We start from the raw sequence: 25,327 nt of genomic DNA, 5'->3' as shown, positions 1-25,327 counted from the left end.
TGGGAGTTACCTGCTGGAACCTGCAGGTGCGTCTTGAGTTTCATCCGTGATTTCCCTGGAACGGAAACATATTCCTCGAATAGGAGTGTCCAGAAGGGACTAAGCCAGGGCTTGGAACATGGATCCCATCTCCACCTGGAATACCAAGATGGTGGTGGCCTGGATGAGAGGTGAGAGGGAGAGCGGAACTTTGGGGGAATCTTTTTAAATCCGACAGGTGTGTGTTGTTGGGAGGGTGCTGTATCCGACTATTGCGCCTGCATGGGGACTCGAGGCTGGCCCATACTCGAGGAACTGGTAGAAACCAGGAGGTGTAAATCTGAGATAAAACTGCAACTATGACAGAGATGGCAGGAGTGAATAAGAGCCGACCTCTTTGCCCACAGGAATGAGGACATTCCTGCTCTGGGCAGGCCCTTCTTACCTGGCCGGGCGGTTACTACGTGTTCAATGGAGTGGGAGGAGAAGCCACTCCCCCAAACAGTGTTGTGATTGCCATAACATGCCCGATTTTTCCATGGGTTGACTGTGGAGAGGTAAGGAAAGACATGACTTTCTCCTCCTCCTTTGCCCACTTCTGGCTTCTTAACACAGGGCAGCTCTCTTTCCAAATTTGCAGACCTAGCAGAGCAAGGAAACCAGTGCCAGATTTACGTATAAGCTAAACAAACTATAGCTGAGGGCCCCACTCTCTTGGGGGCCCCCAGAAAAATTTAAAGGAAAAAAACACCCCACTGGATGTACATTTCCAAAATATAAGATAAAAAACTAATAAAATAAAACCTACATACAGCAACAGTGTTTTGTAGGCTCCTATTTGTTATGTGCAAATGGCTTTAGATACCTATTAGTTCCATAAATTACCATACAGCATATATTCAACACAAAAAGCAGTGACAATTTGTTGTTGACAAAGGACAGCTGGACATATAAAGGGTCCCATTACCTTCAGTAGCTTAAGACCTCATCAAACCTAAATCTGGCCCTGAAGGAAACAGAACTGGAAAACTATGGGGGTGGGTGGGAAGAGGAAGAGAGATCAGCCAAGTCCTCATTTGTTTGCAAAAATAAGATTCTAATTAGATTTAGGACAGGGATAGAGAAGCCTTGTCTTCCAGATGTGTTTGTTTACAGAATTTATGTTGCTACTGTTAATCAATTTATTACTCAACCATCTGTATGTTTTTAACACTCGATTGGGAGCCGCCCAGAGTGGCTGGGGAAACTCAGCCAGATGGGCGGGGTATAAATAATAAATTATTATTATTATAAATTATTATCACCAGCAGGTTGCAGGGTGGGTTGCCACAAATGAAGTTCAGCATTCTATCCCACTTCTCACTTATCCTGCCCTGAGATCTTACAATGAAAGGTAGTTAATAATAATATTAATAATAATAATCTCAGGACAGGTCAAAACCATTTAAAATAAAATAGCTGTAATTTCTAATTAGATTTAGGGCAGGAACATGGAACCTTGGCCTTGTAGAAGTGTTAGTTTAAAGAATTAATGTCCTACTCCTCCTCACAACTGATTTCAGTGTGGGCCATTGCATTTTAAAATGCAACAACCAGGAAAAGGCAAAAAAGTAATTGCAATGAAAAATCACAGCTGTGAATTCATCTGTTGTTTGACTCCAACTCCTATCGGCTACCCCCACCTCCCAAAGCATGGCCAACAGTCAGGGATGATGGGATTTGTAGTCACACTAGATCTTGAGGGGCACAGCTTCTCCATCTCTGATTTTGGGGAAGAAATCAAAGTCATGGAAATAACTGTGGCCACATGAGGCTTGACAACGTCTTTCTTCTGCTCCCTTCCCAAGACTCCCCCAAACATGTGATTTCAAAGTTAAAATATGAGATTCTGTAAGCCTTGCCAAATTTGTTATCAGCTGTAGAAAACAGAGTCCTTGGACTCTGATAATGCTTCTTGCATGCCTGGATGGAAGATGGGGGCAGGGGGGCTGTGTGAGTGTATTTGGAAACTAACCTACTACGCAAAGGTAAAAATGACATTCATTGCTCCTGCCACTTTTCAGCCTACCACTGGCATGTGACCCTTGCATGGCTACCCAAAAAGGATCCCGGGCTTTAAAAAAAATGGTTCCCCACCCACCTCCTAACTGAAGATGCCAAAGTTTGAACCTTCTGCATGCCAAGCAAGTGCCCTGCTATAGCTCTTTCCAAAACTTCTGGGCCAGTTTCTTGAAAGAAAGAGGATCAAATGCTTTCCTCTTCTGCGTTTAGGTTTGGATCCAGCGTTACAAGACTATCCCTTTGAGACGTGGGGCCTGACTGGGAAGGGGCTGCTTCATCTGTCATATCGGGACCTGGAGGATCTGGGCATGAGGCGCGTTGGCCATCAGGAGCTGCTTCTGGAAGCTGTGGAGCAGCTTTGTGTATTGGTGAGCACATGGCTGTGAACCTCAGTGCGGCTCACAAATCCCTCAACAACTTGGGCCTCTGAAGTACCTTGAGGACCATCTGATTCCTTATATTCCACCTCAACTATGACGGGGCCCTTAAGGTAGTTCCACCCATGAGATTCAGTTGACCTTCACTAGGGAGCAAACCTTTAGCGTGGCAGGCCCTGCCCTATGGAGATTCATCGGGGAACCTTCCCTCCCTTCTTTCTTTTGAAAACTTTATTATTTAGACTATCCTTTGTACTATGAATTTTCTCTATTTTAATCAATCGCTCCTGCCTATCTCTCATACAGATCTCTTCCATCAATCTTCTCTGTTTATGTGTCTTCATAAAAAAAAATCCAGCATTTTCATGCAACACTAAACACAGTTGTGCAGTTGTGACCACCTATTTTTGCGAGCAGTTTCTCCTAATATAATGCATTTTTGTACATCATTTTCACCAATATCTTCATTTTTCTGCATGTTTCCCCTTGCTATATGTAATTTTTTGTAAGCATTATTTAGCTGGGAAACTGCAAAGTTAAGAGAAGTGTCAATTTCAAAGCATGGCTGTGTTTGAGTTCTCGATTTGAAAAGTGCGAATTTGGTTTAATTTCTCCTTTCAATGCGAACTGAACCAAATCCCACCCCCCTTCTTTGAGTGAAACTTAGCTGTATACAAGCCTTTGTTTCCTTTAGTGAGGGTAGCTGGGCTTGTTTCCCTCTCCCTAGAACTATGACCTGGCAACGACCAACCTGCAGGTGCTGACTGAGAAGCTGCAAGGCATTGTAAGGACAATTGAAACCTTCATCCTGAGCCATAGGAAAGTTAGCACCTACGACGGATACACTATGGAGAAACCCTCCTCGGACCTCCTGGGCTGTGTGGTGGAGCTGATTGGCGCTGCAAAGGGTCTCTTCTTATGGCTCAACAGGTAAAGATTGTCATGATCATCTTCTCCATTGCCTTTATTTATAATGTTCAGGCTGTGGGTGCTGTTTATGCCATGGAAATGGCACCTGCCACCCAAAAGAGCAAAGCTGTGTGTTTGTGAATGAATCTCCCAAACAGTCAAATGAGGACTGAGTAATACTCTGTGGTCCTGGAACACTGACTGGCTCTTAGGGGAGAACGGAAAACAAGTTGGGAGATGGAATGGAGTGGAGTGGCTGGGATCCTGAACAGTAGATTTCCACGCTGCAGCGTTTTGTCACAGACCCCATTGGTGTAGACCAGGTGTGGCAACCTTTGGCCCTCCAGATGTTGCTGAACTATAGTTTCTATCATTCTTGGCTATTGGGTATGCTTGCTGTGGATGATGGAAACATCCGGAAGGCCAAATGTTTCCCACACACAGATACTGCTTCTTGTTATCTACTTTGGGGCAGTGGAGAGGAGGTAGTCTGTACACTGAATTAACTTAGGAAAATAATATAAAAGGGCTGGAGAGGGGAAAGGTTTCATGCAGATTTAAGGGAGATGGGTGTGTTGAATGGAAAGGGTTTGGGAGTGTTTAAATGATGATTCACTTGTAGAGTTCTGTACCCGAAGGAAGATAAGGAGTAAACATTGAGCTTGTGTCTTCATCTCTTTGGTCTGAGAGAAAAGGTACCAAGGGAAATTGGAGGTCCTGTGTTCAGCTTCAAACACCCACTGGCTGCTGGGCCAATGCCAGAGCTCGGCATAATCAAGTAGGAGGCCATTTTTCCGAGAGCCAAATTGGAGCCAGATGTCAGCGGTTTTTCAGACTGTCTATGAGAACATAGGAAGCTGCCATATACCACGTTAGACTGATGGTTTGTTTAGCACAGTGTTGTTTATTCTTGCAGTTTTTCTCTTTTCAGTGCAGTATTACTTACCTGTAATACCAAAGTCAGGTGGAGAGTAGACAGAAATGGTATTAAAATGGGATCTCCGAGTATCAAGTAGGAGGTATTGGCATGTAGGAAGCAGGCTCATTTATCTTTTCTTGCAGGTATCTCTTCTCCCACCTTAACGATTTTTCAGCCAGCAAAGACATAATCTGGCTGTGTGGAGATCTAGCAGAGATTATGAAAGTGGTAAGTTGTTCAAAGACAATGCCTATAATGTGCGCTTTCTGGGAAGCTTAGCTTTGGCCCTCTCTGGGAGAATAAGTGCCTATTTGTGCCTCCAGCTGAAAGTATTCTGAAGGCCAGAATGTCCAGTGGGTCTTTGACTGCCATAAATCTTTGTACTACTATCCAGAGGTGATTAGCTGCCCTGCAATGGCAAGGCAAGTGACTTGGGTGTGCTGGCTCTGTTGGGTCTTCTCTAGTCCTTTCTCACTCTTAGCAAGCTGGGCTTACATGTTTTGGGGGCCATTGGCTTTATAGATGCAGGTTGTGCTGTGACCAGAAACTGACACCTGCTCTATGCTGCTAATTCCATTTGCTGGGAATCACAAGTAGGAAAAGCCCTGCTGATTTGGTGTGCTCAGATCCTGTTTGCGGGCTTCCCATGAGCTGAATGCTTGACTTGAAATGAGTTTGGTCCACAGGAGGTTGTGGACTTTCCAACACTATGTGAAGAATTCATAATTCAGCATGCTTTAGGAGGGGTTGGACAGATGTTTCCCCCAAATATGTGCTGTACCCTATGATGATTTGCTGATGGCTCACTACAGATGGGGATGCACCTTATCACAGGCTTTCACCATATGAAGAACACACCCAGACTATCATGTGGTTTGGTGAAATTGAAGCTGGTTTTATTTTTGTGCCTCTTGAGCAGGTCTTATGCTCCCACACCATGGCCACATACTTAACTGAAGCCTCACCCTGGGACATGGTGAGTTGTGATCCAGTTACATTGTCGAGAGCGTTCGTAAGACTTCCTCCGTATGTCCCAAATTCTTTCCCACCAACACACAGAAAGGCAATTTAATATTTATTTCCTTCGCTCCATTTGGACAGTGCACCATAGGTTAGAACACATATCCTGATTTGAGCCTCTCGGTGTACAGGTGATCAAACTATGATTTCATTTTTGGTATGTTTGGCATTCCTGTTTCAGGGGAGGAGTAGCAGACCAACTATGGTTTATCATTTCAGGCATCCACACTATAGCACCTCCTTCATTTAGGTGTCCCTGTGTGTATTCTCCATTCAGTGCCTGAGGCCTTATTCAGAGTGACAAATGTGGTTCAAAGAGTGTCTTGCCCAGTTGAAGAACCTAGTTGTGAAATACTGTACCTTCCCTAAGAAGGCTGTGGTTCTTTATTCTTTTTGGTGTTTTAAACAGAACATGCATGGCTATGAATTTTCTTTTCTCCTTTCTATCTAGCTATCTTTTAAGTGTTCATGTGATCTCCTTTTGTTTGCTGTTATAGTAATTGGAAGAAATTACTATGGTGTTTTATTTTGTTTTTTGGACTTTGTGTGAAGTGTTTTTATGTGTTAAAATGTAACTCATTTGGAGTTTATGCTTATGAGGAAAAGTGGGCTGTAAGTTTGAATAACAACAATAATAATCAATAGGGAAACTTCATTAACTGTGGTTTGGTGTGATTTCAAAACTGAGGTTGTATAAACACCATACATTTAAAACCTGCCCCCAAGAATGTTGAGAACTGTAGTTTAAGGGTGCTGGAAACTATAGCTCTATAGTGCTAAATAACCGTTCCCATTATTCTTTTTGAGAGAAGGTGCTTTAAATATATTGTATGTGCATAGCTGAGCTGTGTTAAGAAACACTCTGCAAATTGGCCTGAAGTTTAATGAGCCTCCTGCAGATACTATTGCATCAGGAGGTTTGTTTTATGATGTAAGAACTGGGTCAGTCCTTCGGAACTCCCTTCCACAACACATGAGACAAGTGCTGTCTCCATTGTCATTTCAATGTTTTTTCAAAAAACCTTCCTTTTACAACAAGCCTTTTAAGTGGAGATTCTTCTCCCGGTCTGTGTGTGTGTGTGTTGGATTTGAAATTGGATTGATATTTCTATTGTTAATCCCTTAGTTTAGGGTGTTTCCTAGGAAACTGTTCAGAAAGGAAATAAAGGCTGTGTACGTACTACACCTTTAAAGCACATTCGAAGTACGTTGCCCCCCCCTCAAAGAATTCTGGGCCCTGTAGTTTGTTAAGGGTTTCTGGGAATTTTAACTCTGGGAGGGGTAAACTACAGGGCCCAGAATTCTTTGAGAAAAAGAACATGTTTCGAGTGTACTTTAAAGGTATGCTGCTCCAGAAAGTTGGTCGCCCCCATGTTTGGGTCAGAGAGGCCATCCATCTGTGGGTTGTAAGGTGCCAAGCTCTGTGGCTCATTGTTGGCTGACAGAGGATGAGACACCCTATTCTGAACTTGAATGAACTGAGGGAAATGGCAGCTGACCAGAAATGGGTGGGAGGAGTGAGACCGAGAAGAGCGAGGTAAACAAAACTGGACGGGGGTGAGGGAGCGACTTGTTTTTTGTAGAAATAATCCAGTGAGTCACGCTTTGGGATCGGGGTCAGGGCTGGATAGCTGAGTTTGGGGAATCTCCATTTTTAGTTGGATGTAGCCCAGTGAAAGGAAGCATATGCGCTGACGGGAGACAGAGAGGAAGTCTCTTCAGGGAAGCTTTTACAGGTAGGCACAGCGGTAGGTAGCTTCTTTGTAAAATGTTCCTTCTCTGTGTGACCTTCTGCGATGGAATCTGTGGAATGAGCTGGAGGGACTTGATGACAAATGGTCCTACTGGAAAATCCCGCCAGCTCTAGATGAGAGCATAGGAAAGGAAAGAAAGTGTGAAGGTCGTAATAGCAAGAAATTGTCAAAAGCTCCATGCTATAGATTTCTTAAAAGAGCTGGGAGCAGAGGGGAGGGGCGTGACAAGGTGTGCCATGTTGCAGAAGAAACTAAAGAATCTGGCTTCTTTATCAAAGTAGAAGTAGCTAGAAACTTGAGGTGAGTTCCCCCCTCCCATTGTAGCATTATAAAGTGGAAATGTTTTACCTCTACAAAAACCATTTGATATTTAGAGGTGCCCTACCAGGTGAATGATATTTTATGGCATTTTGAAGCAAAGGTTGTGTGTGTGTGTGTGTGTGTGTGTGTGTGTGACAGAGAGAGAGAGAGAGAGAGAGAGAGAGAGAGAGAGAGAGAGTGTTTGTGTCTTTTTAGGGCTGTATACACCCTGCACATTTGAAGCACATTTAAAGCGCGCGCACACACACACACACACACCAAGAATCCTGGGGACTGTAATTTGGTAAGGGAATTGTAGCTGTGTGAAGGGTAAATTACAGTTCACAGGATCCATGGAGTGGGTGTGCTTTAAATATATGGTGGGCATGCAGCCTGTATTGTTCGTTCCGTAGTGCTTTTAAGATAAAAAACATACAAATGACCAGGAAAGAAGAATGTGCCCAACTCATTTTGACGGATGGGAAGGGAAGCTGGGAATGCGGTAGGAGAAGGTCTTCATTCAGCTGTGATCTGCAAACCTTCTCCGGCCTGTAGGGTAGGGCTTGGATGTGTGTATTCTGAAAATTTCATATTCTTTCATAGTGTCTCTTAGTACTCTGCTTTTCACTCTTTCTTTTTTCCCTTCCCCACTTCCCACAAGTATTTGTTTTGTTTGTGCAGTTGGGTTCCTGTCATTAGTATTTGCTGGGAAATCTGAGTCTCTGGTCCTGAGACTTTGGGCTTGAGCCTGGGAGCCTGAGGGTGGTGCATGTTGGAGAAGGGGGCAGAGACTTTAAATCTTAGTGTTTGTATTTTAAAGAGATCTCAAGACTCTCCTTCTAATTCTGCTGCAGTGCAGGATTGTTATATCTTCAAACTGTCTCTATTTAACTGGAACAGTCTCTGAATTCTAGCGCCTGTCCCTGACAATGCATTGTCTCCATTTTGTCCTTTTGCTGGAAGCATGAATGAGAGCCAGTGTGGTGTAGTGGTTAGAGTGGAGTTGCACTAGGACCTGGGAGACCCACGTTCAAATTCCTCACTCAGCAGTGAAGCTCACTGGGTTATCTTGGGCCAGTCTTTTTCTCTCAGTCTGGCCTCCCTTACAGGGTTGTTGTGAGGATGAGATAGAATCATAGAGTTGGAAGAGACCACAAGGGCCATCGAGTCCAACCCCCTGCCAAGCAGGAAACACCATCAGAGCACTCCTGACATATGGTTGTCAAGCCTCTGCTTAAAGACCTCCAAAGTAGGAGACTCCACCACACTCCTTGGCAGCAAATTCCACTGTCGAACAGCTCTTACTGTCAGGAAGTTCTTCCGAATGTTTAGGTGGAATCTTCTTTCTTGTAGTTTGGATCCATTGCTCCGTGTCCGCTTCTCTGGAGCAGCAGAAAACAACCTTTCTCCCTCCTCTATGTGACATCCTTTTATATATTTGAACATGGCTATCATATCACCCCTTAACCTCCTCTTCTCCAGGCTAAACATGCCCAGCTCCCTTAGCCGTTCCTCATAAGGCATCGTTTCCAGGCCTTTGACCATTTTGGTTGCCCTCCTCTGGACACGTTCCAGTTTGTCAGTGTCCTTCTTGAACTGTGGTGCCCAGAACTGGACACAGTACTCCAGGTGTGGTCTGACCAGAGCAGAATACAGTGGCACTATTACTTCCCTTGATCTAGATGCTATACTCCTATTGATGCAGCCCAGAATTGCATTGGCTTTTTTAGCTGCCGCGTCACACTTTTGGCTCATGTCAAGTTTGTGGTCAACCAAGACTCCTAGATCCTTTTCTCCTAGATGAGGAGAGGGAGAACTGTTTGTGCCACTTTGAGCTCCTTGGAGGAAAGCTGGGATATGAGCTTTGTGGCTGTTTGGGGTTTTTAACTCTGGTCTCCCAGGTCCTATTCCAGCACTCTAACTAGTGCACTTTCTCTCTCTCTTTTTAAGGGGGGATCTAAGGGGATATTTTAAAAATCCATTGGATCAGCATGTGGTGAGCAGAACAGTAAATAGTCATTTTACCTCCAGTATAATTGCATCCAAAAACACATCATTTTGTGGAATGTGTACCTCCCTCTGAGATGTGTGCATGGCATTACTTGGAACCTAATACCCTACGTTAACTGGGGGAAGGTCAGTGTTTGAAGATAAGATGCCCTAGTGTGATCTTTCTTGATCCTGGAATACCATCGAGTGGAACACACATGATTGATGACTGCGCAGTCTTTCTGGCTATCATAGCTGAAAGCCAGATCCCTCAGGGCAACTTGCCTCTAATGCACACGCATGCAGATGCACGCTTGTGCACATTTAAGATGCCACGTGTGCACAGCTTGATGAGACTTGCCTTGAGTTGTGGATAGCAGATGAAAAGACAGAGCTGTCCTCTATAGTACAGCTTTCCTCAACCTGGTGCCCTCTAGATTGTATTTTGAACGAGAGTTGTGCTGGACTGGGCTGATGGATGTTATATACCAAAACATCTGGAGGCCACCAGATTTTGGAAAACTGTTTTAGTCTCTCTCACACCAAAATAAAAACCCTGAAATGCATTAATGGTGTTCTTATTTTTCTCTGTGTGTTTTTAATGCTGCGGGGAAAATGGTCAGTGGTACTCCATGTAGAAAATATATCCATCCCTTGACCCTGAGAAGGAAGCTGAGCCAAACCTAGGATCTAGCCGCCATTACCCACCATTCTCATGGCTCCTCCAGATATTCTGTTTGCTTTAGCATTCAGCTTGATTTGCTTGCACAAAACTTGCATGGTGGTTGGAATACTGTATGCCCAGCCTTTACTGAGTGTTCTTCTGATTTGTTTGCAAGGCAGTTATCTGACAATGGACATTTATCCTGATTTGCTTGCAGGATTGTCTACACATATTCCTGTTGATCATTTGTTCACCCCACACATTTTGGTGCGTTTCCCCATCACTTTCCTAACTGCAGATAGTCCTTTGGGGCCAAGCACTTTAATTGTGCAAACCTAAGTTTCTGGTATGGACCTGCAAGATAAGGACTGCCTGGAGGCACCCAGAGTTAGGAGTGTGGATAAAGCAACTGGCGGGGGTAGACATTGGAGGGAATTAACATGCAATCTGTACTGCACCTGCGCAGGTGAGCTTGTTTCCCTGGTCACTAGTACACTCAGAGAGAATCCCTGCTGCTTTTGAATGAACAATTGCTTCCAGGCTGTTGCTATCTTTGGGTGGGTTTCAGTCGCATACTGGCGAATTCAAGCTATCCAGTTAGTGTTGATTGAGAGGTCTTGTGCAACAAACCTGCTTCTCCAAAAAGGTCAGACTTTTCATGATAAGTGAAGTGATGAGTTAAATGCAGAGGAAAGTGTGGGATCACACTTGCTTTGATGCAGCAGCATTTAACTTCCCCATAAACAAATCAAGAATGGATTCTCATTGAATAAACAACCTTGTCTAATCTCCCTGCAAACAAATCAGGATGAATGATCAGGTGAACAGGTTATCTGGAAGGACCCTAGTTCTTACCTGTTTCTGGGAGAGTTTGAAGAGTCTAGCTTGGTTTTCTTTGTACTTGCAGGACTGCACTGTGTCTGAGAGGGAGGACCGGATTTTACTGATTGTAAGTACTGCAATCTGCGGATGGAATGCGCTATGAGATGAAGCCTGATGTGGAATCTTGCTTTAAATTCTTGGGCTGACAGCTATTTTTTTTTTTGGGGGGTGGGATGTTCAGGTCCCTTTAATCTAAATTGGACATTGTCAAGTACACAAGCCCCCTCAGATGGCCAAGTATGTTTTACTGGCATGAGAAATGTGTCTGCCGCCTCTGTTCTGGACTTGTGCACACTAGGGATGTACAGCAGAAAATGTTCCAAAACAGCATATTTCCCATTTCTTAAGTTCATTAGGGATGATGAATGCATGCCAACTCCAAGCTTGACAGTTTCAAAGTTTTGCTTTTGTTTACTAGATACAGATAAAACAGCTAAATTAGATCATGCTGTAGGACCGGAGTACAGTGGTACCTCTAGTTACGAACTTAATTCGTTCCAGAGGTCCGTTCTTAACCTGAAACTGTTCTTAACTAGAGGCGTGCTTTCGCTAATGGGGCCTCTTGCTGCCGCTGGCACACGATTTCCGTTCTCATCCTGGGGCAAAGTTCTCAATTCGAGGTAACTCTTCCAGGTTAGTGGGGTTTGTGACCTGAAGTGTTTGTAACCTGAGGTGTTTGTAACTTGAGGTACCACTGTAGTTGATATGATGCCTTCTAGATATTGTTGGACTACAGTTCCCATCACCCATGACCATCGGCCATGCTAGCTGATGGAAGTTGGAGTCCAGCAACATCTAGAGCGTACCACACTGTGGAAGCCTGAAACAACCTATTGAGATATATATATATATATATATATATATGCAGGTTTTGGTGTCTTCGGGTGTCTTCCCGTGTAAGAGTCGGGGTGTCTGTGCGACGTTTCGACGAGGTCTCACTCGTCATCTTCAGGCTGGTGCTTTCGGCTTCTTGTTACTGGAACAGAGCAGAATCTGGTGTTTGAGTTCCTATAAATACTGTTGAGGGGTGTGGTGTATAGCCTCCAACGTTCTGGGCAGAGAGGAAGTTCCTAGATTAGTGTGCCTTTTCTTCTTTTGTTCCTTAATTACTTGAGGGATATCTTGAGTGATTTCATGAGTGATATTCTGAATACCACTGGGTGGGTCATTAAGTGTAGATTAGTTGCTAAAGCTTTCGTGTCTTGACCTCTTGAGCTTGTGAAGAGTTTTTCTGAGAAGATGGCTGTGCTGCATTTAGTTGTGCTCTGGCTTGGCTTCGTGTATAGGGGCGAGCTGTGGTTTTGTGCTTTGTGCCAGCCAGATCTGTGTAGGGATTGCAGGGGGGTGCAGCATCCGGAGGTGCCACTATAGTTTGGCTACTGGATGGAGTCTGTAATATGTCTGTGGAGAGGGTCTGGGTTTGGGTCTGGTGTGGTTGATTGGTGACAGCGTTCTGTGTGCCTCTGGTTCTGGTGTCGGTTTTTGTGGGGAGGGCTAATTTCCAGATGTCTGGCAGGCGGGACGTGTCGTCACGCTTGTTCATGTTGTGAGGGTGTTTCTCTATCTCGATGGCTTCCATGATTATTCTCTTGTGGTGATGTTCCATGTTAAAGAGCAATTTGGAATCTGCAAAATTAATTTCGTGTCCTGTTTCTTTCATGTGTTGGAAAAGAGAGGAAGTTTTTTCTTCTTTTTTGACGGCATTCTTGTGTTCTGCGATACGTGCATTTATTCGTCTGTTTGTTTGTCCAATGTACGTGGCTGGGCAGACTTTGCAGGGTATTTCATAGACCCCTTGGTTTTCCAGCTGGATTTTGTCTTTTGGGTTTCTGAGGATATTGGCTATTTTTTGGTTGGTGCAGAAGGCTGTTTTGCCCAGCCACGTACATTGGACAAACAAACAGACGAACAAATGCACGTATCACAAGAACACAAGAAACTTCCTCTCTTTTCCAACACATGAAAGAAACAGGACACGAAATTAATTTTGCAGATTCCAAATTGCTCTTTAACATGGAACATCACCACAAGAGAATAATCATGGAAGCCATCGAGATAGAGAAACACCCTCACAACATGAACAAGCGTGACGACACGTCCCGCCTGCCAGACATCTGGAAATTAGCCCTCCCCACAAAAACCGACACCAGAACCAGAGGCACACAGAACGCCGTCACCAATCAACCACACCAGACCCAAACCCAGACCCTCTCCACAGACATATTACAGACTCCATCCAGTAGCCAAACTATAGTGGCACCTCCGGATGCTGCACCCCCCTGCAATCCCTACACAGATCTGGCTGGCACAAAGCACAAAACCACAGCTCGCCCCTATACACGAAGCCAAGCCAGAGCACAACTAAATGCAGCACAGCCATCTTCTCAGAAAAACTCTTCACAAGCTCAAGAGGTCAAGACACGAAAGCTTTAGCAACTAATCTACACTTAATGACCCACCCAGTGGTATTCAGAATATCACTCATGAAATCACTCAAGATATCCCTCAAGTAATTAAGGAACAAAAGAAGAAAAGGCACACTAATCTAGGAACTTCCTCTCTGCCCAGAACGTTGGAGGCTATACACCACACCCCTCAACAGTATTTATAGGAACTCAAACACCAGATTCTGCTCTGTTCCAGTAACAAGAAGCCGAAAGCACCAGCCTGAAGATGACGAGTGAGACCTTGTCGAAACGTCGCACAGACACCCCGACTCTTACACGGGAAGACACCCGAAGACACCAAAACCTGCATTCCTGTACCCGTGAAAATCTACGAAAGCATATATATATATATATATATATATATATATATATATATATATATATATCAACTGAATAGTGTGGAGAGTGTGAACTGGGAGCAATTATTTTTCTTTCAAAATTGAACACTTGGTGTAATCTAGGTAAATAGCATAATCTTACGATGGAGTAAGCTGCATCAAAACCATATTTATCCCATTTGCGAGACAGCAGGAGACCGGTCTGCATCATGCTTCCTGGCCCAGGTCACATCCACACCATACATTTAAAGCATGTTGATTCTCACTAAGAACCCTGGGAAATGCAGTTTGTTAAGTGTCCCGGGAATTGTAGCTCAGTGAGTTCCCAGGATTCCTTGGGGGAAGCCATGACCATGAAAGTGCTGTAAATGTGCTATAAATTTATGGTGTGCATGTAACCTCCCGGTTAGCAAATGCATTTTTAAAAAATTGGGGTAGGGGAAGATCTAGGAGGATCTTGTGCCTCCAGTTGCATATGTTCTTACCTTTGTCAGAAGGTTCATAATCCACTTGGCTTCTTCTAAAAGAATGAGTTTGCCCTCTTTGCGCCCTGCAGGGCAGACACATCTCAGGAATCTGCGAGCACATCTTGAATTACAGTCCAGCTGAACTCCTGCATCGAACTGCCATCTTGGAGACAGTGGAACTTGTGGCAGCAGGTCCAGAGGACAGTCTGGTGAGCCTGCCAGGCTATTTTATTTTATATTATTTTATTTTGCAAGGCTGTCGCAGGCAAAAGAGCTGAGTGCAAAGCCCCCAGTCACAGTTATAAAGTGCATATCCAGCGCTTATAAAGGCGGCTGTGAAATTTGGCTGCTCCAACATGAAATAAGAAACAGGAGCAGGAAATCAATAATAAATAACAATCACAACAACTAGCACTTACTTACCTACCGGAGGGGATGGGAAAGTCCCACAAAGCAACATGATGCATTTCGCGCTGCTCAGCTTTATCTGTACTGACTGGCAGCGCCTCTTGAGGGTGTCAGGCAGGGAGTATTTCTCACCCCTACCTGGAAATGCCAGGAATTGAACTCAGAACCTTTTGCATACAAGGCAGGTGTGCTGGCCCTGAGCTGTATGGCCTTCCCTGTTTATGTATGTCTGTCAAAGCTGGGTTGGCAAAGTAAAATGTCACGTCCCTCTCCTGCAACCTGGAAGCCCCCAGAATAATTGTCCTTTATTGAAAGAATGTTGACCTTCATCATGGGCAGGGTGAATGAACTCTTCTCCCTCCTCCCTTTAAGTTGTCTTAAACAGAGTCAGGCAGGGATGTTGTTGGGTACGTAAAAGCAGTGAGCCCATGACATAAAATTGCTTCTGGGCAAATTAAGACAGTTGGAACTTCACTGTTACTGTGCTCTAAGCACACCTAGCTGCCCTGTAAACAACGGGTGTTTTTAAACAAAACAAAGATTATAGAGAAGAAAGGACAGGAGATCTGGGTGCCAGTGCAAAAACCCCAGGGCTCATGCTGTCTGCCCCCACACCCCCCCAAGACAGGCTTCTAGTCAGTTAAGCCCATCATTGTCTGTTCTGCAAACTGATCCTTTTAACCAGAGATACTGGGGATTTCACCTGCAAACTTCTGCATGCAAAAGCAGCTGCTCTGCTGTTGAACTACAACTCTTATTCTGCTGATATAGCAAGATGCCTTATACTGAGGCAGGCTGGGAAACCAGGGTTCAAATCACTACTCGGCCATGAAGCTCATTGGGTGACCTTGGGCCAGTTACTGTCTTTTAACCTAGCCTACTTCAGGGGTTGCTGTGTGGATGAAAATGGGGAGAGGGAAAACCACGTGTGCCACCTTGAACTCCATGGAGGGATAACTATGTGAATATTTATGGGTCTCCAAAGCCTCAGATACGGGTCTTTCCCAGCCCAGCCTGGCATTGCTGGGAACTGAACTAGGCAACTTTTGTGTGCGTAGTTAATGCTCTTTTACTGAGCTAAGATCTCTTCTGCCACCATCTCAGCGACCATGTCTGCTACATCTTTTCCTCTGCAGGGCATTGAGATTAAGTCCTCGCCCACCTGTCTCCATTTCATATCGGGAACTGCCCCAGAGGTGAGTCAGAAAGAAGATACAGGGGGTTATTTGTGTCTTCGGGGCATTCCCATACTGTCACTATATTTCACAGGGATTCGGTTTCATGCTGGCAAATTGAAGATGCACAATTATAGTTGACTGTGGGAGGTCTTGTGCAACAAACTTGCTTCCCTGAAACCTCAGACTTTTCACGCTAAGGAAAATGCACTGGAAAGTTTGGGATTTTTGGTGCAACGTCATCTGTCCTCCCTGTGAACCAACTGGCATAAATGTTCATAGCCAGCATCACCTCATCTCCTCGCAACAAATCAGGATGAATGCTTAAGCCTTGAAACGCACTCTGCGTTTTCCCATAGGGAAGAAGGGAGCATTAACTTAGGTCCTAAAATAGTGCCCTGCCCTGCCCCACCACAGTGACTTCAGGTCTCTGAAATCAGCCTGTGTGGGAAACCTAGCAACTCATCTAGAGGTGGGGGAGCTCATATTTCTTCCTCAGATCGTGCCAGGCAGAACGTGGCTTAGCCCACCTGCTTTGCTACCCCCCCCCCCGACAGTGACTCTGCGTCATCCGAAGCTTGGCCAAAACCTTGGTGTGTGTGTGTGCGCGCACGCTGTTCAGCCCAGCTAGTTTCTTCATTCCTTTGCCTCCTTGCTGAGCAGGAATTACCCCAAAGGTCAGAGCTTGAAGTTAATACTTAATCCCCTCTGCAGCAGCTCCCCAGCCCTCCCCCAGTCTCAACTTTCACTGTCCAAGAAAGCTGCTTACTTGGATTTGTCGAAGAGTGAGAGTGTCCAGGTTGCCTCCTTCTCCCTTCCAGCAAAGGAGATCTTGACGTGTTTGTTTGTTTGTTTGTTTGTTTGTTTGTTGCACGTGTTGCTCTCTTCCAGTCCCCGGCTGAGCACTGCAACAGCGGGATCCTTCCGGGGGATGAGATAGTGCAAGTCAACAACCAGGTGGTGGTAAGTGTGGGCCTCTTCCTCATTTGGCTCTGTGGCTGACTACTTGGGCAGGACTAACTAGGATGCTAAGTTGGCTACTGCGGTGGGTCGCAGCCAAATTCAATGGGTCTTCATTAATGCCAGGCTCAGATTTTCCCCTCAGTGCTGCTGCTTGACTGCCTTGTCTTGTTTTGATGTGGGTTTGGTAGTAGTGATAGAAGGTCATGGAGGCAGAGCATAGCCGTCATGGCTAGTAGCTGTTGATGCCTTTATCCCCCATGAATATGTCTAATCCTCTTTCAAAGCCATCCAGGTTTCAGACAAATTTGCGGAGAACAAGATAGGCTATCGTGCTTCACCTCCTTAAAAATGGCAGTTGGTTGCCTCCTATAGGTAAATTTGCAGCTAGCAACTGGTGAGTGCAGCAGCTCAGGTCTGCAGCCAGAAATATTGTGGTGGTGAGGGAGCCTAAGGGTACATAGAAAGTTACCGTAATTAATTGTGTGACACGTCAGTAACAATTTTTAAAATAAATCTTAAGTGCCTAGCACTTGCCAAAATCAACAAATGATCTTCTGGCATCTTAAGACTAATACATTTTAATGTGGCACAAGCTTTCAGGGGCTAGAGTTCCCTTCATCAGGCATATGAAGTGTAATCCTCAGTTGCAGATAGATGGATGCAGAGTGGCTAGTGTTGCATGTGGAGTAAGCAGAGGAGAGAAGGACCTGAAATGCAAATAGTACAGATAGTGGAAGTTCTGTTTGAGCTAGAATGTGTGCAAGTTAAGCAGGGTGGTCCTCTACAACAGCCCCGAGAGGTGATAAAACAATCAACTTGGCAATGCTGAGTTCCTTTGAATGGAAAAGGAAACTGTTATCTCTATTGAGACCCAAATGAATAGATCAAACTTGAGGAATTGCAATTCCATTTCCTGCTGGAGCCCCCCCCCCCACTCCCTTTGAAATTCCTTTAAGATCACTGACAGAGTATGCTGGCACACTGAAATGTTTTGGGTTTTTTTACTGGTTTATGAATATTGCCAGTTCTGTCAGTGTTTTTATCCCAGGTGTTTGCATAGGGCCAGCCTTATCATTAGGCATTGTGAGGCAGCCACCTGAGGCAGTGGATACGGGGTGGGGAATGGTGCTGATGTGTTGGAGCAGGATTGGCCCATGATGTTTCGCTGCTGAAGTTTAACAGTGTGTGGTTTAACAATCAAGCCCTCTCCCCAGGGAACTCTGGGAATTGTAGCTTTGTGGAGGGAGCTGAGGCCTCCTAACAACTCAGCACCCTTAGTGAGGATTCTTTGAGGGAGGTCATGGCTGTTTAAAGTGGTATGATACCGCTTTAAATGTCTAGTGCAGATGAGGCATATGACTAAGCTAGCCTGCTACTGTTCCGTCACCGGTGTTAACATAAGATGTGCCCAAGCCCTGAATTTTGCAGCCCTCGTTTAACTTAATCTATTTGACAATTGTTGTTTTTATTTACAGTATTTGTAAACTGCCTTTCTACATCGGCTCACCAAATAATAGTGTAGTTAGATAGATAAATACAAAAATATTTCAAATAGAATAATGTTGAAAAATGTGAAACTTAAAGAAAAGCACTTTGAAGCTAAAAAATATTAAAGGCAAGACAATCTGTCAACCATGTAGGTGGGCTGGACCCGGATGAATCTGGTGAAAAAGCTTCTTGAGACATCAAGTCAGGTGACTTTGGTGCTGAAGAAAATACCACTCGTTTTCCCAGGGACTCCCAGTTCCCCTGAGTCTTCTCCTCTACAGCCGAAGGTAAGCTAGGCCTAGAACAGCCCAAGGCCACATTTCCCTGTGGGTACTGCTCTGGGGAGCTGCTTCCCAGTGGTGGGTGAGGCCAGAGGCAAACATGGGCAAAGCAAAGAACAGGACTCTTACATTGTACAGTAGGCAGCATTCAATCTACAGGAAAGTCAAAGGTTTTTGCACCCCCATATACCTCCGTCCTGCATCCAGGCATACAAGAAGCATTATCCCTATTCAGGGACATATTCCAGCCTAGAACAAGCACCTGAGGACCTCCTGAAGCTGCCCCATGTGGTAAACCACTGAACATCAGCTAGCAGCTTCTCAGATCCTGGACTGACTCCACCTCCATTTTTTGGCATAGGAGCCTCCTGGAGAGGAGGTTATGCACTCCCTCCTTCCCTGGAGTTTTTAAGCAGAGGATGGGTGGCCACCTGTCATATATGATTGAGTTGAGATACCTGCATTGCAAGAGGTTGGACTAGATGACCCTCAGGGTCCCTTCCAACTCTCTGATTCTATGTAAGGGGTGTTTATCTGATTACTCCCTGTATAAGTCCTGACGAGAGCTTCTAGAGCCAGACCTACCACTGCTTATCATCATTATCGTTATCATTATTATTTATTTCCCTCCCTTCAACCTAAGGTCTCAGGGCGGGTAACAATATTAGAAATGGTTGAAAACAACTTAAAATCACAGAAAAGAAGGTGGGTCCTAAAAATATTCACCTCAGGTATCAAAGGCCAGGTAAAGAGCTGTGTCTTCAGAACTAGGGTAGTCTCCTTAGACCTTATCTTTACAGCTATGGGTTGCTTACTCTGAAGTGAGCAAAAAGGAAATTCAAGTGCTTCAGAGTCTTAGTAATCTCACATTTCCAAATAAATCTGTGACTAATCTTTGCTCGTCCTTGTCAGGCTTTTTTTTTTTTTTTTACGACTCCCCTGGAGTGTCATTTCCGACCCAATGGAAAGGCGAAAGCAGCATCTCAACAATATACAGAAGGCACAGTGTAGACTGTCCCCTTGACTGTAACAGATAGGTGACTTTTGTCTGTTCGTTCCATAGGTGCTGGAAGGTTTGTTCGATGTTGTGGAACCCCTGAGCTTGCACAGTGATGAGTCTCCGACTAGTTTTGCTTCTTCGACTTCCAGGTTAGGAATCCAACATTTCTGGGGATTTTAGGGTTTCGGGCCCACTACTGTGCTATGTAGATATTGACATGTGGACTGTGGGTCTGGTCCATCAAGGATTGCTTTCCCTATCACAGAAAGTGTGGTATTTTTTGTGCCGGGGGGTGGGGTGGTGGGCAGCAAGTTTGCTGTACGAGTCAGCTTTAAATGCTCATCTCGAATTTGCTAGTATGTGGTCAAATGCCCCCCCCAAAATGGCGACACTCCAGAAGTGCCCTAAGTTGGTGGGTCATCACTGCACCCCTTGGGAGCAAATTCTGTATAAACAGACATTTTGTGAGGATGCCCTTCATTTTCTCTGTCCTGAATCTCCCAACTTCTTCAGCTTCACTGGATATTACCCCCAGGGTTCTGTGGACTTGACTTAGAAGCTGTAACAAAATCTGCAACTCAGTGAGTTCTGATGATGTCACACTGTACTCATACTTTCAGTGGGAACGAAACTGCAAAGGGTCGTGCTGGAACTTGCCCAGGGAGGGGGCATTCTCTGGTTCAATGCGCAGATGGAGTATCTCTTGAATAAATTAGTGACCTTTCCCCTTCCTGTTGCGCAAACCAAGGTCTGTCCGAGTTTAAACATCCCAAGAATAAAATATTTTCCATCCTCTTGGCCTCTCGCTCAGCAGAAACTAGAGGCAGAGGTACTTAGAAAATCCCTTTGTGGTCTCATGCTGCAGGGAGGGCTATCTTGAGGGCTGTTGCATGGAAGAGGGAGCAAGCTTGTTTTCTCCTGCCCTAGAGGGTAGGACTTGAACCAGTGGCTTCAAGTTACAAGAAAGGAGATTCTGACTAAACATCAGGAAGAGCCGTTTGACAGTGGAACAGACTCCTTCAGAAGGTGGTAGACTCTCCTTCCTTGGAGGTTTTTAAGCAGAGGCTGGATGGCCATCTGTCATGGATGCTCTAGCTGAGATTCCTTCATGGCAGGGGGTTGGACTAGATGACCCTTGGGGTCCCTTCCAACTCTACAGTTCTATGATTCTATCTCAGGCATAACCAGTGCTTTTTTTCTAAAAAAAATATTTAGGGGCACTCTCATTTTGACTCAAGAAAATCACCAGTTTATATTTTAAATTGGGAAAAATAAATACAGTACAAAGACAAAAGGACAAAGATTCACAAAATGTTTAGGGGTATGCATACCACTGTGTGTCCCCCAGGGGAAAAAAGCACAGGGCATAACCATTCTTGTTTGAATTTTGCTAGAACCTTGAGAGAATTAAGGATTGTAATGCTTCAGAGCACACACACTGCTCAAGAATTTCTTTTTGGGACCAGAACTAATCTTAGTTTTCACCCATGAATCTACTCCTGGTTCCCCCACCCTCAAATGTTCTTCCTTTCAGTAACCTAATTTGGAAGGAAAAGCTTTTTGTTGTTGCTGCTGTTTTAAGCAAATGGTTGCAAAACAAAACAAAACAATTACTGATCTACTGCAAATTGCCTTGGAATCTAGTGATGGACCTTGATCTACCTTCTGCCTGTTCTAGATTTCTGGTGGTTAGGGAGAATAGCGATGTATGTGTGATGGAGAGCCAAGATCTCTCAAGGTGTGGTGTTAAGGAAAGAAGGGCAAGGGGGAAGGCAGGGGCAAACATCCATCTCTGTAGCTGTCTGGGTCCCAGCATGTTTTGCTGCCAAATCGGCATTTGCTGGACTCCTTGTGGCTGAAGTGCCAGACAACTGGGATCTGAAGTTCTGGTAAACAGTGCACAGCTGCTATGAAAGATAGAGCTCCAAGTTTGTTTGTTTGTTTTCTCTTCTTTCTTTTGTCCTTTAAAAGCATGACTGCTGAGGTGGATGGGAGACCAGATTTTCTTCTAGGTCTCCCTGCTGATGAAGAGGAGCAGGAAGCAACCAATTCATGGCATTCGGACGGCTCTCTAGAAGAACCTTCTGGGGCAGGTAAGGATTTGGGCATTGGCTTGTTGGTGGTGGGGAGCCGCACGTTGCTGTGACTTCTTGGACTCTTTTAAATTTACGTAATTATTTTGTGTGTTTGTTACATTTTAGTTTAAACCCACCCTTCCTCCATGGAGCTCAAAGCTGTGTCCTTTTTTATTATTCCCCCACAACTCCCCTGTTATTCCCACAATAATCCTTAGGGTAAAAGAGAATGTAGGTTCAAATGACGCCGCTCCCTCTGTCCCACATGTGCAGGAAGAGCAGAGGCCATTTCCCCAGCTGGTCACACCTTTCCGCTGGGGTGTGAAGAGCCTTTGGTATGGGGAGCCTGATGCTGGACTCCATCTCCCATCAGTCACAGCCAGCCTAGTCAGTGGTCAGGGATGATCAAAGGTAAGAAAATGCCTTACATCAGTGATGGCCAAACTCGGCCCTCCAGATGTTTTGGGACTACAGTTCCCATAATCCCTGACCACTGGTCCTGTTAGCTAGGGATGATGGGAGTTGTAGTTCCAAAACAGCTGGTGGCCAAGTTTGGCCATCCCTGCCTTACATGAAGCAAGAGCATATCATTGTCTCACTGACTGACTGTGACACTCTGGGACTTTGGACAGGGGGCATTTGCTGCCCTACTGGAGAATCTAGGTCAGTGTTTCCCATACTCTGGTCTCCAGCTGTTTTTGGACTACAATTCCCATCACCCCTGTCTTGCTAGCTAGGGATGATGGGGGTTGTAGTCCGAAAACAGCTGGAGACCCAAGCTTGGGAAACACTGATCTAGGTACTAAACCAGGAACTTTCTGCATGCAGAGCAGCTGTTTTGCCACTGGGCTGCAGTCCTCTCACCATTTGAGCATTTTTAACAAAGGTATTTATCAGCTTGGGCTGGCTCATTGCCTGTGGCCTAGAGAGTAGAGGCCTCAGTTAGGCATGCTTTGCTTACATCCAGGCTAGATTACTGTCGTGCACACCACTCACAACAAAGAAATGACAACTGGTGCAGAATGTGGCAGCTAGAATGCTTGTTGGAGCTAGGCATTTAGAGCGCATTATGCCTATTCTGTTCCCGTTTAAATTGTCTATTTGTTCCCAGGCCAAATTTAAGGCTGTGGTGTTAACCTGGTTCCAAACCATTTAGAGCAATCTTCACTCTAAAGGGTTTAACTCAAATCTGCCCCAGCCAGCACTTGAAGGGTGCCAGCTTGACGAAGGCTGATTTGAGGCTCTGGAAGTTGGCTTACAGCTGTACACAAACCTGCCCAAACTTTGAGATCAGCATCTGAGGCTGTATATTTTATTTATACTATATAGTGATTAATTTCAAATAAGTAGTTTACAAAGAATATAAGATATACATTGAATTGTCAATAAAAATAGAAGTTAAAGACAATGTTTTTTCAGAAAAAAAGATCAAAATATGAGTAAGATCAGTGGTTAAAAATATTATGAACTAAAATTGTAGATTAAAATACATGTCACCTTTACATGTCAGGGTATACTTGCCTAAACAAATGTTTTTAGCAGGCACTGAAAGGAACAAAATGCCTGCTTAATGTCAATGGGCAGGGAGTTCCAGTGGGTAGTAACTACTACACTGAAAGATTGGTGTTTTTCAAGTGCAGAATGAACATCATTTGGCAATTGTACAAGTTCTACGGGTCAAAGTCCTCATGTGGGCATACATAGGGTAAGGTGATCTTCCAGGTCAGCTGGTCCCAAGCTGTTAAGGACTTTATATACTAATAGTAGCAACTTGAACTTGTCCCGGGAACAAATTGCCAGTGAAGTGTCTGAATTAACATGTTACATGCAGACAGGATCTCACTCCTCTCAGTCAGTAGTCAGGCTGCAACATTCTGCACTAACACCAGGCTCAAGTGGAGCCCCACATAGATCAGGGTGGCTTTCATAGTTTAGAACTTCAGAATATTGTTTGCTGCTATGCTGTTATGGGATTGATGTATTTATTACTGTTGCAAACTGACTTTTTGAGGACAAGTGTGCAGAAAGGTGGGTTTTTAAATATCTAATGAACAAATAAATCCTTCTGGTGTAAAATCTTTTTCCACACTGATGAATTGATGAGCTTTGGTTTGGGTTTTTGACTAGTTCTTCCAGATGCATTTGCTGAACCTGTGCTGGAAGGTGAGAGCCTTGTCAGGGTCGATCCTAAAGGATCCAGATCCCCTGAAGCTGCTTCCCCTGCCAGACCCAGTACCCTGGAACTTGAATCAGAAGACTCCACAACCCCTGAGAATGGGTTTGTCAGAGGAATCCGAGGGCTGGGATCTGCAGATTCTTCCAAAGAGGTGAGAGTTGCATTGTGTTTTGCTTATTTCTAAGTTTTATTTAGACCCTCTGGCTTCAGGTCTAAAAAGGCCTCCCTGAATTGCTGATGCAATAGAAACAAAAATGTAAACTAATTCAGCAGGAGCTATCCCAGCATTGTCTCCAGACTGTCAGCGTTTTGCAGGAGCGATTCAGTCACATGCTGTAAATTTGGGTTTCTACAATTAAAGTGGATTAAAGCACCCTGTTGCTCTGGTGCAACAAATTCACTTTACAAACGAAAGAGGTTTTTGTGGCTAGAAAAGTGACAGGGAACTGCATAAAAAGTGTGGAATAGATGGTTGATCGTTGGGAAGTCTAAGGGCATGTTCTATTTACTGCATCCAGTGCACTCCCACTGCTGGTTTTTAAAGCTACATAGACATGTTAGCCACAATCCATATCAATTGTAAGATTTCTTAACAAATGCTGCTATTTGGTGAGCCCCCCCCCCGCCTTCGAACCAGTCTTAAACAAATTGTAAAACTGAGTTTGCATTTCTACTGAATTGTAGGGTGATTTCTCCCACTCACTTTTTATTGTGATGTGGGGTGGCTGGCACCAGCAACAGGAACACTCAGCTATTCTTGCAGATCCTGATAAATTGTTTTTCTCCCCTTTGATTCCTTTCAGGGCAGTGTTGAATATCGACGAAAGCAAAAAGGTGAGTACCGGTAGCATCAATTCATCCTTCAATATTACAAGCATTTCAGCCTATGCTAAAGCTGTCTAACATGTCCATAAATATAGCCTGGTTAGAAGGAGGAGGAGAACAGTTCTTTTTTGTGTGCCGCCATTCACCAGAGAAGGGAGGGGGGAACTTTTATGTCCCCCCACGGGCCAAGTTTGACAGGTGGGTGGTCAGTCTCTTGGCATGATACCAGGCCACCTATGTTTGCCCTCGTGGTTGATCAGCTGATTGCCAGAGCTTAATACAGCCACGCATGGGGAATGTTGTCCCAGAGTTATCGGAAGGATTATGAAGACTAGCAGAGCCTTCCCTTCCAGAGGCTCCTGCCCCCTTGAGAGAGCTGAATGCAATCTTTAAAGGACCCGTGGTACATTCTACAGCTGCATGTCCTGGAGTAGCTGTGAGGTTACAGGGTCATCCTCCAAGTCCCTTGCAGATAGGGCACCAGGTTGGTGAATACTGGTCTAGCATAATGAGGAAGCCACAATTCTACAGGCAACAGGAGAAGGGGAAGCGAGGAAATAATGCAAAGGGATGGGATTGTGCTTGAAACTGGCAGTCCTGTTCTTTGCAAAGTGTCATGCACACAGATTTCAGTTTGTCTGAATCGGAGTCCTTCTCATGCCGTCCCTGGGTCCCTGTGGCAGGGGATGTGACACCTGGAACCCTGAAGAGGCGCATTCTACACTGCAACATTTTGTTGCAAATACCTGTTACCTCGTCATATGGGATATGTAGACCAAACTCACAACCACACTGTATACATTTAAAGCTTGAGGCTTTCTCCAGAGAAT

At 44.8% G+C, this 25,327-nt stretch overlaps 1 protein-coding gene and 1 long non-coding RNA gene across 5 annotated transcripts in view; both read left to right on the top strand.

Moving 5' to 3' along the window:
• The window catches only part of LOC309537395, a 132,208-nt gene that overhangs the window by 91,095 nt on the left and 15,786 nt on the right, over nt 1-25,327 (top strand). The window lies entirely within an intron of this gene.
• Nucleotides 33-25,327, top strand: part of CNKSR1 (connector enhancer of kinase suppressor of Ras 1) — a 34,563-nt gene continuing 9,268 nt past the window's right edge. The window contains exons 1-13 of one of the 4 annotated variants that reach the window (XM_082231569.1): nt 33-170; nt 2,251-2,408; nt 3,145-3,347; nt 4,389-4,473; nt 10,880-10,921; nt 14,196-14,315; nt 15,651-15,710; nt 16,581-16,652; nt 18,293-18,427; nt 19,485-19,570; nt 21,393-21,514; nt 23,633-23,823; nt 24,476-24,506. In XM_082231569.1, coding sequence (XP_082087695.1) covers nt 119-170; nt 2,251-2,408; nt 3,145-3,347; nt 4,389-4,473; nt 10,880-10,921; nt 14,196-14,315; nt 15,651-15,710; nt 16,581-16,652; nt 18,293-18,427; nt 19,485-19,570; nt 21,393-21,514; nt 23,633-23,823; nt 24,476-24,506 — 1,357 coding nt within the window. In that variant the 5' untranslated portion in view covers nt 33-118. Of the gene's footprint in view, nt 171-2,250; nt 2,409-3,144; nt 3,348-4,388; nt 4,474-6,223; nt 6,331-6,592; nt 6,803-9,269; nt 9,316-10,879; nt 10,922-14,195; nt 14,316-15,650; nt 15,711-16,580; nt 16,653-18,292; nt 18,428-19,484; nt 19,571-21,392; nt 21,515-23,632; nt 23,824-24,475; nt 24,507-25,327 lie in introns of those variants that run through there. The other 3 variants (XM_082231570.1, XM_082231571.1, XM_082231572.1) reach the window with 3 other exon arrangements.

The sequence above is a fragment of the Podarcis vaucheri genome (genome assembly GCF_965113315.1).
Source record: "Podarcis vaucheri genome assembly, chromosome: 7".
In the NCBI taxonomy this organism is placed as follows: domain Eukaryota; kingdom Metazoa; phylum Chordata; class Lepidosauria; order Squamata; family Lacertidae; genus Podarcis; species Podarcis vaucheri.
Note: the sequence above shows the minus strand (reverse complement) of the source record. Positions and strands in the feature narration are given on the sequence as shown.